This window comes from Lepisosteus platostomus, chromosome 11 (assembly GCF_059453375.1).
Source record: "Lepisosteus platostomus isolate fLepPlt1 chromosome 11, fLepPlt1.hap1, whole genome shotgun sequence".
Lineage (NCBI taxonomy): Eukaryota > Metazoa > Chordata > Actinopteri > Semionotiformes > Lepisosteidae > Lepisosteus > Lepisosteus platostomus.
Window position 1 is genome coordinate 6,543,872 of NC_142621.1, and position 15,487 is coordinate 6,559,358.

Sequence of the window (15,487 nt, forward strand, 5' to 3'; positions counted from 1 at the left end):
AGGGAACCCAATCTTTGTAAATAAATTTGTTTTTTTTAAATCCTAAACCAAGCTTCTGCAACATTGTGTTGTTATTTATTTGGCAGACATAAAAACACAGTTTGCGAAACTTTACAGATAACTGTACCTCAGTTATACTGTATATTAGCAGAGGGTACTCAATAAGACAGCACAAAGCAGCCCACATAATTGGTAAATTATGCAGTATAATTAAACAAAAAGAAAGTATAAAAATAATCAAGGCTTAATAATTTATAGTAAAATTATTAAAAAGATGCTTATAAAGATGGTATTGTATATGATGATACTATTGATGAACATATTAGTGTTAGATGTAACGTACAGTAAACCTATACCCCATAGTTAAATAAACAATATTAAACAATATAATAATATAATTTGCAGATGGTATCAGTAGCGACAGTACTTACAAAATTGAAGGGGAGTTTAAAAGATGTAAAGATGTTTTCTTGTCAAAATTGTACCTCTTACCAATATAATATGTTTAAAATGAGGCATTATAAAGCTTTTTTAAATATCCCTGATTGATACTGTAGATAAATTATAGGCTCACCCCTGAAATTAAGAAATACTGCTACAGTATGTGTGTATATATTCATAAACACAGGACTTTTCACAAATCTAGTAGTGAAAATACTAGAATAATATGCAAGGAAAAACGTCTGGCGGTGTACGTTTCCTCATTATTGCCTGTAGAACTAGCTGTGCCTACAAAACGCTAGACAAAAAATGCTCAACTAAGTGACAGTAGCCAGCTGTTTGCAAAGACATTTGTTCATTTTTGGAAGTTGGTTGCAAGTGCAATACAAAAAATACAATTTCATGCTGAAGATTTAAACTCTTATGCATGGATAAAACCAAAAATAATACTTACAAGCAGTTACTCAGCCCTTCCTGTCAAATCATGCCACATTAAATTGTTAAACCCGTAGTAGCTGCTCTTACACAACCATAATCTCTTGCTCTTGATAAGTCAGTTTTCTCCTATCTTTTATATTCAAAGATTGTTCATATTATACTGTACTGTACATATTTCCTCAATTAAGCTGAAATGGTAAAATATGCTTTGTTAATACACACATTTGCCATCAGAACCTTTGCCATCAGATCTATCTGAATCCATTAAATCATGGAATACTACATGCTAACTCATGCTTGGGCATGCATCCGCAAATAATAATACTTCATGCTAGAAATCCATCCAGATACTGTTCCTAATTAGGATGGACATCAGGCTCTATAAGATCTTGACATCCTGAGACAAAATAAGATTTTTAATTTGCTCTGGGACTGAAAGTAATTAACAAGTAAAACGAACATTAAAACTTTGCTTACCATTCATTGTTAATTATGTATCAACATGATATAATATCAGTTGTATGGAATTTGAACTAATTTGCGTCTTTAAATTATGTAATTTCTATCATGTTGTATTAAAAAGTTGGTTTTTATTATCCGCTGAATGATATCTATATCTCTAATTTGTACTTACTGCCAATCAAATACTGACAGTAAACGCAAGGAACACTGATCAGTGAAGGCAGTATTATTAAGTAATAAAAGACATAAAAACACAGTATATAAAACATAGTGCAAAATATATTGATGATGTTTAGTTTGTATTTCTATTGACATCTTCAGCATAATTCACACTCAGTTCTAGCTGTTATTGCTGTTAGCCTCACCTTAAAATCCAGTTGTGTCTCAACATGGATTACTTGTTTTTACTTGGATTACTTGTGTCTCTATGTTCATGGTGCCTCCCTTTATCTAGTGTTTCTGAAGCTTGATAAAGCATCTTATACTTGTACATTGTAAGTGTAATAATTTACTCCCAGGCAGGAATTTAGAACACGATTAGGGCACCTTAAAATATTGTTCAGAAACAAAACTGAAAGCTTAGAAACATTCGCTGAACTTATCATTTCCAGTTATTAAGCCTGCAGTTGCAACATTTGCAAGATAAGACTCAGCTCTGAATTTTTTTTTTTATTTTACTCTGAACATATTGGTCATTCCTAGACCAGTGATTTTGATTCTGTCATCTTTTAAAAAAGCAACTTTACACTGGATTTCATCCACGTGCTGCAAGTTTATTTGCTATAAAGGTTTTGATCTTTGTTCCAGGTTTTACAAGTGCATTTACATTTGTGATGGGATTATGAGTTTGGGCCTACCAGGTGTCCTGTTTTGTCGTTTGTGTTCACAGGTCATTCAGTTTGGGACGGACTGTGACCAGGATGAGTGCACATGCCGGGATCCCAATGCCAAGGAAAATAAGATGGAAAACAAAGCGCTTGGTCGTAGGGCACGTTTTAAGAACACGCTGGAAGAAATCTGGAAACCGCAGAAAAACAGCAGGTCATGAATGGACCATGTCTCTAAAAATATAACAGCTTTGCATCCAAAGTCGGGTAAAGAGAGAATCAGAAATATTCAAATAAGAGCTTTAGTATTACAGCTATCATTCTATAAACTATAGACTAATATATTTCATCAGTGTCTAACAAATGTAGATCTTACTTAGTAATAAAGGAATCTTCTAACATCATAATCACATACTCATAGACCAGTATGTTTATCTTAGAAATCCAGGTCAAAATATAGCCTGTTTCAAGGCCCTATAATTTAGGTGATGTCTTTATAGAAACCCATTTTTATAAACGCACAAATTGTGCAAGCCAGTTTATTTTTGCCATGTTAGGGCTGATAAAAAATATAACATCATCAACCTGTTCGAGTTTTCTCCTCTTTATGTCAGTAAGCCCAAATACTGCAGTATTTATACTGTATTAAGATTCAGACTGTATTATAAATAATACAGTCTGAATCTTAACATAAAACAGAATAGTCTGTCAGATTATAAATTGTTTAAAATTGAGTTCATTCTTATTAATAAGTATTATTAATAATACATATTCTTAATAAGTATTTTATTATGCAGTAAATGTGCATCCAAATGAACATTTCCCATAAAGTATCAAATTTAGCTTAAGATGATTGTTGCTGACTAGTTAATCATGCAGTAAAACTTTCCCTTTCCAAACAGTTTGAGAAAATCTGAAAATATGCTTAGTATTAGACTGGTGTGGAATCTACTATGGTGATAAAATTGACTGAAAAGCAGAGAGACTGGTCAAACAGGTTTGGGATGGTGAAGGAAAATGAGTTCTTGAAAGATTGTCCCAGGACATACACTAATAAATTGAGGATTACCACTACCGACTATGTCAATTCTAGCAATACTAGCCTACATATTCAGGACATATTTTGACATGGGATCTTAACATGCCTATAGTGTATATACTGTATAAAATGAAAGCTATTATGATCTGTATTCATCAAATTAGATTTCTGTACCTCTGTTACTTACAGTACAAAAACATTACTAAAGCTGTTTCTTGAAGTTTTACAATTCCTAGTCTTTATTTCTACTTTGCTAGGCATGCCTGGGGATTTTCCTTTTACCATAGAGCGAAGGGAAGTTAAATTAGTTAAACATACCACTTAAAAGGGTTTTCCATACTGTATATTGAATATATTCATATGGTCTACAAAGGACAAGGCACTAAAGATACACATTTTAAGTTTTAATATTTCTTAATTCTGCCTTAATTTCTTGTCCCAGATGCTCAAATGGAATTCAAAATGACTGAATTGAACTCCATGCCCAAGAATTATCTACACACCTCTGTGGCTGTTGTGTGTTTGCAAAATTGTACTGGCTATAGTCTTCATTTTACAACAGCTTAACTACATCAGAGTTCAATTCATCTTGATGAGAGTGACCATGCTAATCCAATTGTTGCTACATCACTGTATTGGTCAAAGATAAGTCTGATAAGACGTACACATGCTTGAGATGCAGAATAAAACAGTTGAAAGGTAAAAAGAAGAGGAAAAGACACATGATGGAGATGTGTTCCATAATCCTTGATTCTTGAGCAATTTTCACCTCTAAGCAACTAGTTAGTTAATGTTACCGCACACTGAGAACAAAATACATTTTTTTTTTTTGCTGGAGTCCAATTGGAATGATGCAAAAAGAAAATCAGTTTTGGGCAAGAGACTACTGCCAGGGGAATAATAACTTGACTTTCAACCCAAAACACGCTGTCTTATCGTAGAGGAGCCTGGAAGGAAAATCATCTCTCTTAAGTTTTATTTTCCTTTTTTCTAAGTTTTCCAAGAAGGATATAAATGAGTAAAAACAACAACAGTCAAATCTTGTGTTCTTCAGGACTTTTCAGGCGCGTTTTTCAGACTGTCAAGCGTCAGGTTAATAATTGCAGGGTGACTTGGTCATTTTGCAGAGATAATTTTAGACAGCACCACGGTGTACGCCCAAATGAGCCTAACCTATTTAAAGTCTTTGTTTGTTTTTAGTCTTTGTGCTAATCATATTTTGACAGGACAAACAAGTGAGCTGTATTTTCTTGGTCACACCATGTCACGGAATCGTGTAGGGTTTAAAAGAAGCCTACTTAAATAAACCGATCAGTTTGAGGATACAGATTCTGCGTTCTTTAAATTGTCTCTCAAAATTTATCCCAGTTCAGGAAATGGGAGTTTCTTGCCACTTGCTTTGCACTTATTGTCTCATATTCCATCAGTGAAGCAAAGTAAATCACACCCCCACAACACTATTCCCCCCTCTTCAATGGTTTCTCTGGCAAATTAATCAACGTACTTTGTGCAGAGCATGTTTATATATAATGAGAATGATCCTTTTTCATGAAGACAAAATCAATTAGGAATCTGACCCTCTGTGTTCTTCGGGAAAGCAGCAGATATACAGGTAGTGCTACAGTTCTATGAAACATTCCAGTTGTGATTCCAAAGATTTGTGATGACACTAGAGAACAGAAGTATCATCAAGGACATTTGGCTGTGATTTGTGTCCATCAACATTGGTCAAGGATCAGATCAACGATTAAGATATTACATTACTTTATAGTAGTACAGTCACATAGCCTAATTGTTGCTACATTACCTGGTAGATTAATTAAAATTACCACCAATTAGCACAACAAACATGTTAACAAGTGTCAGTTTTCAAGCTGGAAAACACAAAGCTGCTACACATGCAATGCTTTGAACAAATAAATACAGTATATGTAAACGATATATATATATTTTCAATCTTCTATATCCTTTTCAGCTACAGTATGTTATTCTTTTACAATTCTGAGTTTAGATAAAGTGTTTGTCATACCACCAGATTTGTGGCTTGAGAGAATCCCCAGTTTTGCAAAGAAAACCAACGCTATCCTGAGGGCACAACTGCGTGTGTGTATATTTGAAGGAAATGTGTTTGGCACTTGATTTATTTATTTTTACCGAAAATTGCCCTTGACTTAGTGTCTAGGAAAGAGAAATCCTAGGCTCTGTGTCACTTCTCCAAGAACCACAGAATCACACGTATACTTGTTTTGCAATACACCTGTGTCAATAGCATAAAAAGGAACTGAATGTACTGTATGATGTCAAATACCTAGAAAATAGTGAACAGGATGTTTTTTTTACCGAACGTTTTCTTTTGGATTGCACCTCTGAACACTAGTAAGCAGCCTGTATTACTCTTTTTAGGACAATAGGGAACATTACTTGCATTAATGATAGTATTACATTTTTTATGTTATAGATGCATTAAAACGAATAATCTCAAAACTGAATTATTTGCTTTCTTAAAATGTTTAATACCACCTCCTCTTAAAATAAAAGGAATTGATTGGGTCTCACTGGGGGGAAATACTACAGAAATTACAAAACAGTAAGGTAGAAAAGTAAAATCTATATATAAATTTTAACTTAAACCTTTGGCATTTAAGATCTATCAAAGGGCAATCACCCCTACAATTACCTCATTTTTTGCTGCTAACAACATCCTTAAACATGCACTCAAATGTTTTGCTCATTATTATAGTAATTCTGAGTACAAACTGTCAAATTGTGATTATACTTTGTTGGCTTTTGATGTTTATTGGTTTTTCATTCAGCTCATTAATGGGTTCATTATTGTAAATATCACTTTTCATAATAATAAGGAGGTACAGTATAAATACGTATTGTTTCAATTGAAAATGGCCTTACCTTTTTTTCTCTCTAAATCTGGTTTGCGGTTTCTAATTAATCTGTGAATGGTACTTAGATCAATTTTCTTTCACTTCTCCATTAAATGAAAACAATGAAACTGAACTTCTATTTGTTATATGAAATCAACTCCTTATTTATTTAGGGATTCAAGGGAATTCAGATTAGTAACAACAGTAACTTTTTAAAACATTTCTATTGTACATTGTCACCAAATCTGCTAATTACCAAAGAATACTAACATTTAATTCAAAAGTCAATAATAAAAATGTATAAACCAAATGTAGCCCAGTAACTGTGATTTAATTCTTATTTTACTGTTTGAATTTAAAAAATTGTTGGAAATGAAGTGTTACTAAGTGCTATCCATTCACAAGGTACATGTGCTTAGTCAGGCTATGGTTTGAATTGTGGTATATACAGTACTGGTTTCTTTTAAGGTAATAAAAGCTGAATTCTTATTTATTCAATAAGCCTAACAAATTGTCTCCAAATATGAAGAAATATTGTAGATTTCAGAGGTCTACGTAGAATATTGCCAGATTGAAGGGTTCAGATTAAACACAGGTTTGTATTTTGAAAGATTTTAAGTAGCTATAAAGCTCAGGCCCATTGATTTATAGAAAGGGAAATCATTCAATACACTGGTTATTTGGTTATTTGAAAATGTATTTTAATGAACTACTATTAAGAATCAATAAATGCACATGTATACAATAATAAACTGTTGACATGTATTAACAAAAAACTGAATCTGTGCTTTCTACAATTACATTATTTGCCAATTTGTGCAATTTCTTTTTTCCCAAAACACATACTGTATCATTATATGTGTATCCATCACCTTTTGATGCTGTGCTTCACTCTTTTTCTTCCTCTGAAGTTGAGCAATATTAGATTTGATATGAATTCCCTTGTATGGTGTTAAATCAAGACCAATGTTTTTAGTTTTAAAATTAGTTTTAAAATTGTATCTTATAGGTTTGTTTCACAACCTCTTCCTATTACTAGGGGAATACCTCAAAGGTTTATCCTGGGCCCTTCTCTTGTCTTTGTCTCTGTTGAAAATATTGCTCAGGCACCAGGCAATTCCATTACCTACTATATCTCTGCACTGAGGACACCACCATCTTAGACCATCTTAGATTGGTCCCATTTTATGATTGGTAAGGACTTGATCTAGAGTTTAATTTGAAAAAAAAATCTGAACTATCTTAAAACATTTAAATAAACATTTATTGTGTTCAATATCCTGTAAATAATTTGAACTTCTCCCTTAGTAATGACCACTTTTTACTAAACTACACTTTATATTTCTTAATTCTACATATTCCTCCAGGTGTCCCCTAGTTCAAATGCCCTAGAACACTGCTTCTTCATGCAGTTATTTACAGAATATTTACAGAATATTGAAACTGCAATATTCTGCCAAAGGATTTACTGTAGGCCAGGTACTGTACCTGCTATCACATGAATCATTGTGATTTGTACTCTGATTTATTGGGCTTCTCTATACAAAAAGAAAAATACTCTAGTGGTTTAAGTTAAATCACAGATATTTAACTGGCAATACGTCTTCCCATCCTACTAATTCATTGCCATTTTCTGTAATGAACTACAATTTAGCACTTATCAGATTGAACGTTCAATAACAACCTACTGTTGCCAGCCAATCATTTCATTGTGCTGTGGCTAATGACTGTATGTGTCCATTCCAGCATAGTAGGCACCCAATAACCAATACTGCCAGCAAGACACTTTTGTTTTTCATGTTTGAAGTGGTCTTTTGGCCCCCCTTTAGGGATCCTTGATCACTGCCTAACTCTAGTGGAAAACTGCACAGTCATCTTTCTACTTGGTTGCTTTAACTCGGTTTCCCCTGACACACAGTTATCGGAAAACATTTCATTCAGACAAAACACAAAAGCCAAACTAGGATGGTCACAGGCTATAATTGAACAAAATGAAAGACGATTAATTAAAGCAAAACCACAAACACAATTAACAAATCCATTCATCACAAAATAAGCTAGTAATATAAAATTATAGGATGACAATCATATTCCTATGAATAGTGCAATTCTAACATTCCTCCAACTGTAACTTTCAAGGCCTTCCAACAGTCCTTCTTGAACCTCCATTACCAGGGTAATGTCTCTCACAATATGTAAACCTGATAACTCAAACTTAATTCCTGGAGAGTCTTGATGACTTCTGACTTTTGTTCCAATCTGAGCAGCTGGGTAGACATTAACCTCATTATTTTCTTGGGCAGACATTTTTCTTAAGCTCGTTTTACAGTTGTTTACTCAAAATATTTGCTTCACTGAAGGTACAGTACAGCTACAGTACTGCCAAAACACCTCAGACCTGGTTCTGATGTATTGCAGTCATGTGGCTAAAAAAGTAGACCAATTCCACAACCAACAGGTAAGACTGGAACAAATACCAGAAGACACTGGGATACTTTCCAGGAAATTAGTTTGAGACCCCTGTTAAATACAGGTGAGGCCTGACTCACTGAAAAACTAATTTCTACATGATCCCCTCCCCACTCAGCACCTGAGAACTTTAAAGAGCTCAACTAAGAAATTGGAAGCAGAAAGGTCATTGTTTTGTACCATAACTTTCAGTCTTTTGCTAATAAGATTCCAAATGGGAAACAGAAAAGCTGATGTTTTTGAAGATAACAAATATATCACTAAAATGTGCATGTCAATACATTTTACCCGTGCTTGTGATAACAGATCCCATCTTAAAAGAGAGATCTTTGTTTCAAGCTATGTTGCATAATGTGTTTTGAAGTTTTGTGCATTAAACATTATTTGTACAGATTAACAATTGTAGAAAACCAAATTCTCATTTGATCTAAAATTAGTATTGAAATAAAATCTAACATGAATCTCATTTAAGGTTATATTCTTTATTCTTCATCTAAAAACCAAAGATAGAGATGAAAAGGTGCACAATACGTCCATTTTACATCTACTGTAGCACACTCCAGCTAACCCAGACTTTACAAAACATTGTGCATGCAGTTTTAAAAAGTTTTCCATAAAATACAGACCTCATTTTAAGGTTTACTTCAAATCAAATGTTTCAGGGTGGCAAAGGATCTAATGCATTTATGGTTCCTTCAGTGCTAAGTCTGTTGCTCAGTTCATTGTAAAGAACTGCAAATCTTTACAATTCACTTTTTAAAATAAAATCTAATACTACAACAGAACTAAGAAATACATTTCAAAACCTGCGCACGGGAAAAACACAGGAGATTCTGTGTTTTGAAACACGTGTTCCAAATCTACGAAGAAATTCTGCAGAATCTGTTAAATCCCAATGCTGCTTTTACATTCCCCCATAAGGCACCCTCCAGAATTCACCCAGACAATAATTAATAATGTAAAGAAAAAGACTGTACAACTAATGGACAGTCATCACCCCACTGGTTGGACCTGACCTATACAGGCTATGTTAACCAAACAGTTCATTCAAAAGGTGCATGAATTAAGTAAAACCAGAAATGTGAAACAGAGTGAATTATGTTCTTAACCAGAGAGGGAATGCATCTTTACAAAAGCCGAGAAAATGTAAGATGGCTTCAGCTTCTGTTCCGAGGAAAATGGCACTACATAAATCGCAATTGCTTATAATATCAACTACCCATGAAAGGTAACCATCCATCTCTTATATTTTTCAAATCCCTTGATTAATCAAAATCAAACATTCTAAAATAAATGACCAAATAATGTGTTGAACCACAGCTTTGTTTTAATGCAGACCCTAAGAGAACACTTCCTGCTCTTTCAATTACCAGCAAATATTTTCATATATTATTCACCTACAGTAGACTTGGGAGAGCCTTGTGCTGCAAATACTGTACAAGATACTCTTAGAGGTTTTCAGTTTCTCAGTCTGTGTTTTCAGATGTGACTAGTGTGCCTATTCAGAAGGAGAGTCCTTGACTACTCCTTCATAACGATGATTCCCAAGAGACTTCTCTCTATCAGTTTTCATGTGCACTTACTTTGTTTGAGGGTCAAACTGTGTTCCAAAAAAATCTATTTTACAAGCCTGAGTGGGGAATGAGATTCCCTGAAGTTACATATGGTTGTATTGATTTGCAGAAATTGAACTCATGGAAAGATATATGACTAGATTGCCTTCTGCTAGTGCAAAACAAGTGACCATAAACAGACATGTTTCCTTTTCCCCATTTCTGTATGTTTTATTAATTTATTGTATTATGTTATATTGTTTGAAAATTAAAATATTGTTTGTGAAATTCTCCGCTTAAGCATTTAAGAATCTTATAATATTTTATATTATATTATATATCATATTGAGAGTAGTGTATGTAAAAGCAGCACTGGAACCTGTAATTGAAATGAATTTGGCAAATAAATTTACTTCTTGAGACTAAAAACACGGATCAAGACATATTACATTATTGTTTCACCTTTCCAAGATTAACACAGTATCCATTTAAAAAATGGTGCTGTACAACATTAAAATCTAAACTGCTACATTCAACATTTTAGTAAATTCAATATTATATACACACATTTTTGGGATTTAAGATCAATTTAAGTCCTCAGTCAGTAAGCACAGGCTATGCAGAAGCATAATGCAGTGGCATTAGTTAGGCAAATCTGTTACAAAATGACTCCTGTGATTTTTTTCTGTACAGGAAACTCAGAACTTATTTGAAACACCACATTGTAAAAGTCAATATACTAATAAAACCTTCAGGATGACTCAGGTACTTACTTAGGGTGACATTACTTATGCAATGTATATACAGTACATATATTTATTTGATGGATTTATGGCGACATAAAATAAAAAAAACAAGCTGTAATCAGAAGCATTTAGAGACTCGAGATTTCTAACTATACTTGTTTCTGGGAAAACTCCTTTTATGAAAATGTGCATCTTTGACTGAAGCAATGCTTGTAGATCCATTGTCCATATGGGCATTTGAAAAAAAAGGCTCCTTGTCTTTCACAGTTCCTTGGACTCCCCATAGTCATTATATAGCACAGGGAGCACCTGCTCTTCACAGGCCTTTCTGATGTCACGCCCCAGGTCAACCCAGTTCAAACCAAACGACTTTGTATCAGTGTAACGGCAAGCCAGGTACTTCAGAGAGGCTCTTCGTAGGCCAATTTTTGGCTCCTGTAACAGGCCACTACACCAGCCACTTAGGTCATCTAACTGAGAGAGAATGAGACCAGCTTTCCTAGAATGGAAATGAAAAGGAAAAGACACATCATTGAAAATGTCAACATTGTGCTCAAGCCTTTAGGCTCTCATTTAGAATTTGCTACAATTTTTCTACAAGTGTCATATTGAAAATGTGGGAAAATCTATTAACCAGCACATTCATTTAACATTTTTCATTTGTGTTTATTAAAAAAAAAAAACGATCTCGCACCTTTACCATTAAAACATGTATGAAAATAAACTATAACATTGAAAACAATTGTGAATGTTAAAAAGCACAGGAAGGTTCAAATGAGAGAAAACTAATATACAGACCCAACAAGCTCTTACAAGGTCCAGAAGTTTAACTGTGGTTTTGCCCAACTTTCAAGAGTACAATACATTATTTCTAACTACGCATCTTCGTTTTACCCTGAAACTTCACCAGAACCGGCAGCGTAAATGAGGAGTACTATAAGTCTCCACAAGACCCTTTCAATGGACCTCCAGCAGAGTCCATTCATCCATTTTCTAATCACTTCTTCCAATTCAGGGTCATGGGGGAACCAGAGACTATCCCTGCAAGCCAGGGCAATGGGTACAAGCCAGGGTACACTCTGGACACAACACCAGTCCATCACAGGGCAGACACAAACACAGACATGCTCACACCCAGGCTGATGTTCCCAGAAGCCAACTAACCTACCAGTATATTTTTGGACTGTGGGAGGAAACTTAAGCACACAGGGGAAACCCATGCAAACACAGGCAAAAACCTACAAACTCCATGCAGGTAGCACCCTTGGTTGGGAACTGAACCCAGAGCCCCAGCACAGTGAGCCACCATGTCACCCTCCAGCAAAATTCTGAAGTGAAAAACAGATAAATTGACAAAATGATTTATAAAAATGTATCCAAGCCAAAACCAAGCCACTTAGTGTGAGGAGTACACTGATTTTTGTGTTTCGCTTTACGTGTAAAATAGCCAATATTACAAGAACAGCACACATACAACACAACCTTCCTTGGTGAATTAAGTACAGAGCTTATTAAAACTTTGGGTATGTGTCATGCAATAAAATGGTTTAAACAGTCAGGGTTTCATGCTTATATTTAAACACAACAAACAAAACACAAAACAGCCCACTGGTTCGTGACACCGTCATCTGCTATAATTTTAGTCAACGTAAATTACACTTTTCACATTAGCCATCTTAATAGCACAAAGTTCCGCTTTTCATCTTTCTCATGTGCTAGTTCCAATCATTTAACATAATCTATCGTCTAGCAGGGTGCACTGCCAGTTTCAGTTCACATCTTCTCAATGTAAAGCAACACAGTCTTATGTTCTAGCATGGAAATTAAGCATGCAATATTTTACACCATATGCATTTGCAAAACTAGTGTTATTCTGAACAGATGCTCTCTCTGCTGAACTCTGTGGGCAGCAGATGCACATAACAGTTTGCAATGAATATGTAACAACTTTTCAAATTTGATTTAAAAATATTAAGACACAACCAAATTATATACAGATTCAAAACTGATTCATAGAGATGCAGAATTACAGTAAATAGCTGGGTTATTGTTGTACAGCAAAAGCTAATGAATATTCGGTATCTTCTTTAATAATAATATATCTCAGAAACCAGTGGGTGTTAAAACATATTCATGTTTTAGCTCAATTTGAGGCGATACAATGTTTTGAAGTGACCTTAATTTTTGGGGTGAATACTGATGTTTTTTGTCCTTGATTATATTATTACAAATTATTCCTATGTAGTCTATATTCTATCTCTTTAAAGAGTGAACAACATGGCTAGAATTCCTGAAAGTATTCATTTACTTTGGCAATTCTTCATAAAACAAGATAATGGAATTTTAATGATGTCAGAAATCGCCAGGCACATTTGAAGAAACCATAAATAAGTTGTTCTTGGCTTGCCCACTTTTATTTTTTTACATCTCTCCACCCCACCCTCCCCAACACCGTTACATATTCTTTTAAAAAATACTATGTGGCTGTAGTAGAGACACTGTCATTTATATTTTTCTTCTAATTATTTATGTTTCTAATATCTTGCCACATTTTGGTGGTTTAAGGAATTTGGATGTTTATTTGCTTAAAACAAAAACCTTTGCGGTTTGTTTTGTTTAAATTTTTTAAAAAGTACATTTAATGTTCCAAATAGCAACGGTTGTCACCATAAATCCGAACATGTATAGAAGTGGAAAATGACTCCTTTTTCCAGGGTACATTTTAAACCTTTCTTTGTCTCCACCAGGGCCTCTCTTTCCAGCTCTGTCAGCTTCACCATTCTGCTTCACTTCACTGTGAATCACTTCCCTTCGAAGGAAGACATTTTATTGAACTCTTGGATGTTTGCAGCCGATACGTTATTCAGAAGATAATAATTTATAATAACTTCCATTTATAGAGGTCATTTCATTCCGGGGGACCTCAAATCACTTTACATACAGGAGGAGACCAGCTCCATCCGTTGCTGGGTGATGCGCCACTTGGGGGATGCGCAGTGCCCATTGTGCGCCAGCAGTCCCACTACACGGTAGATCAAGTGGACTGAGGAATGACTTCACTAGCTGAATTTAAGGGGAAATTTGGGGAGGCCTTTTGACGCAAGCCCAGGGTGGAACTTAGCCAGGACACCAGAGTTAATACCTCTGCTCTTTTGAAAAGTGCCATGGGATCATGAAAGACTGAATAGTCAGGACCTCAGTTTAATGTACCATCCAAAGAACAACATCTCCTACAGCACAGTGTCCTCTGTCGCCTTACTGGGTGGGGTATTGGACTGGAAATTCTGGTCACAGAGAATTTAAAATGGCACATAATGCATTGCTCGAAAAAGTGAAGTTTTAAAATTTGCATTTAGTTTCCATTAGAATGCTTAATTTTGAAACTGTCTTATAATTTACTCTAATGCATTACAATAATTAATAGATAAACTAATTAGTAGCCCAATAACTCCAGCCAAAGCTTTGACGTAAATGTTTAAAAGACAAATGTGAGCAAAATTGAGGGGTTTACAACAGTATTTACAGTTTTTTAGGAAGTGACTTTATGCAGAATGAGTGTGAGCAGAAGAAGTGAGGTGGACCTTGGTTACTACCATTCCTCCTAACTTTTCGCTAAAACTGCCATAAAAAAATAACCCTCAATTAATTGTAATATAAAACAAGAATATGGTTCCCATTCTAACTTATCTAGACACAGTCTGAATTCAATGTTTAAGGAACAGTGTATAACATTCCTATATATATTAGATATTGGCTACCATTATTAGACCTGGAGTTAGTCAAAGTCAAATTCATGAATCTCAAGCCCTTATTTTTGTAAGCAGCGAGACATAGGATAGTAAGAACATACTTCACTACAGCCTGCAGACCTTAGATAGCTAAACACTGGGAAAAAAAATCAAAAGACTTTCCTAGAGTTGATTTTCTTCTTAGAAATCTGGGGCTTGGTTGTTTCCAATGACAAAATTGTTTATTTCCAAATCAGGTAATGAAAGCATTCAGTCCTGTTTTAACCAGTCTGATTTCAACATTGACACTTAAATTATTGGATCTATGTGAACATTGATATCACAGCCTGCTCTTAAGTTATGTAAACTTAGAACCAGAGGAAATGAAATACTGTAGCTGTGGTGCTATCCCACAAGGCCAGCTTCTAACATTTCTAAAATAACACAAGGCTAAATGCCTTTCATGGAAGCTAGTCCCATAATAATGCCAAAAATGAGACAAGAGAAGAGGTATTTAAAATAAAAAAGAGCTGGGACGTTTATGTCTGACCTTACTATCACGCAATATTGCCTGAAAACCTGCAGGAAATTTCTAAGGCTGAAGCCAGAAAGATCCAATGGTGAGATATGATATGTCAGAAAGGAAAGATTTCTTTTTTCCTTCAAAACAAGACTTTATACAAAACCAACTATTTTTATACTCTGCTGAGGCCATTAATGTTTGAATTGATGTTATATTTTATGACAAGGCTACTGGGTGGCAATTATTTTCTGTTTGAACTAGCTGATGAAAATGAAATCTAAATGCTAGATATAATTAATACTTGGAAAACTTCATTAGAACATTACAGTACTTCAGACAAACCCTCAAATTTACATTGTAATGGACCTTTAATAAGGGAACA

At 34.6% G+C, this 15,487-nt stretch overlaps 2 protein-coding genes across 6 annotated transcripts in view; one reads left to right on the forward strand and one right to left on the reverse strand.

The window, feature by feature from the left end:
• The window catches only part of pappa2 (pappalysin 2), a 71,989-nt gene extending 65,127 nt beyond the window's left edge, over nt 1-6,862 (forward strand). The window contains exon 23 of the mRNA XM_088598143.1: nt 2,231-6,862. Within this exon, the coding sequence (XP_088454269.1) occupies nt 2,231-2,389 (159 nt within the window). The 3' untranslated portion in view covers nt 2,390-6,862. The remainder of the gene's footprint in view (nt 1-2,230) is intronic.
• A 1,884-nt stretch (nt 6,863-8,746) lies between these two features.
• astn1 (astrotactin 1) overlaps nt 8,747-15,487 on the reverse strand; it is a 257,440-nt gene continuing 250,699 nt past the window's right edge. For all 5 annotated transcript variants that reach the window (XM_088598148.1, XM_088598147.1, XM_088598145.1 and 2 more), the window contains one exon: nt 8,747-11,353. In XM_088598148.1, the coding sequence (XP_088454274.1) occupies nt 11,116-11,353 (238 nt within the window). In that variant the 3' untranslated portion in view covers nt 8,747-11,115. The remainder of the gene's footprint in view (nt 11,354-15,487) is intronic.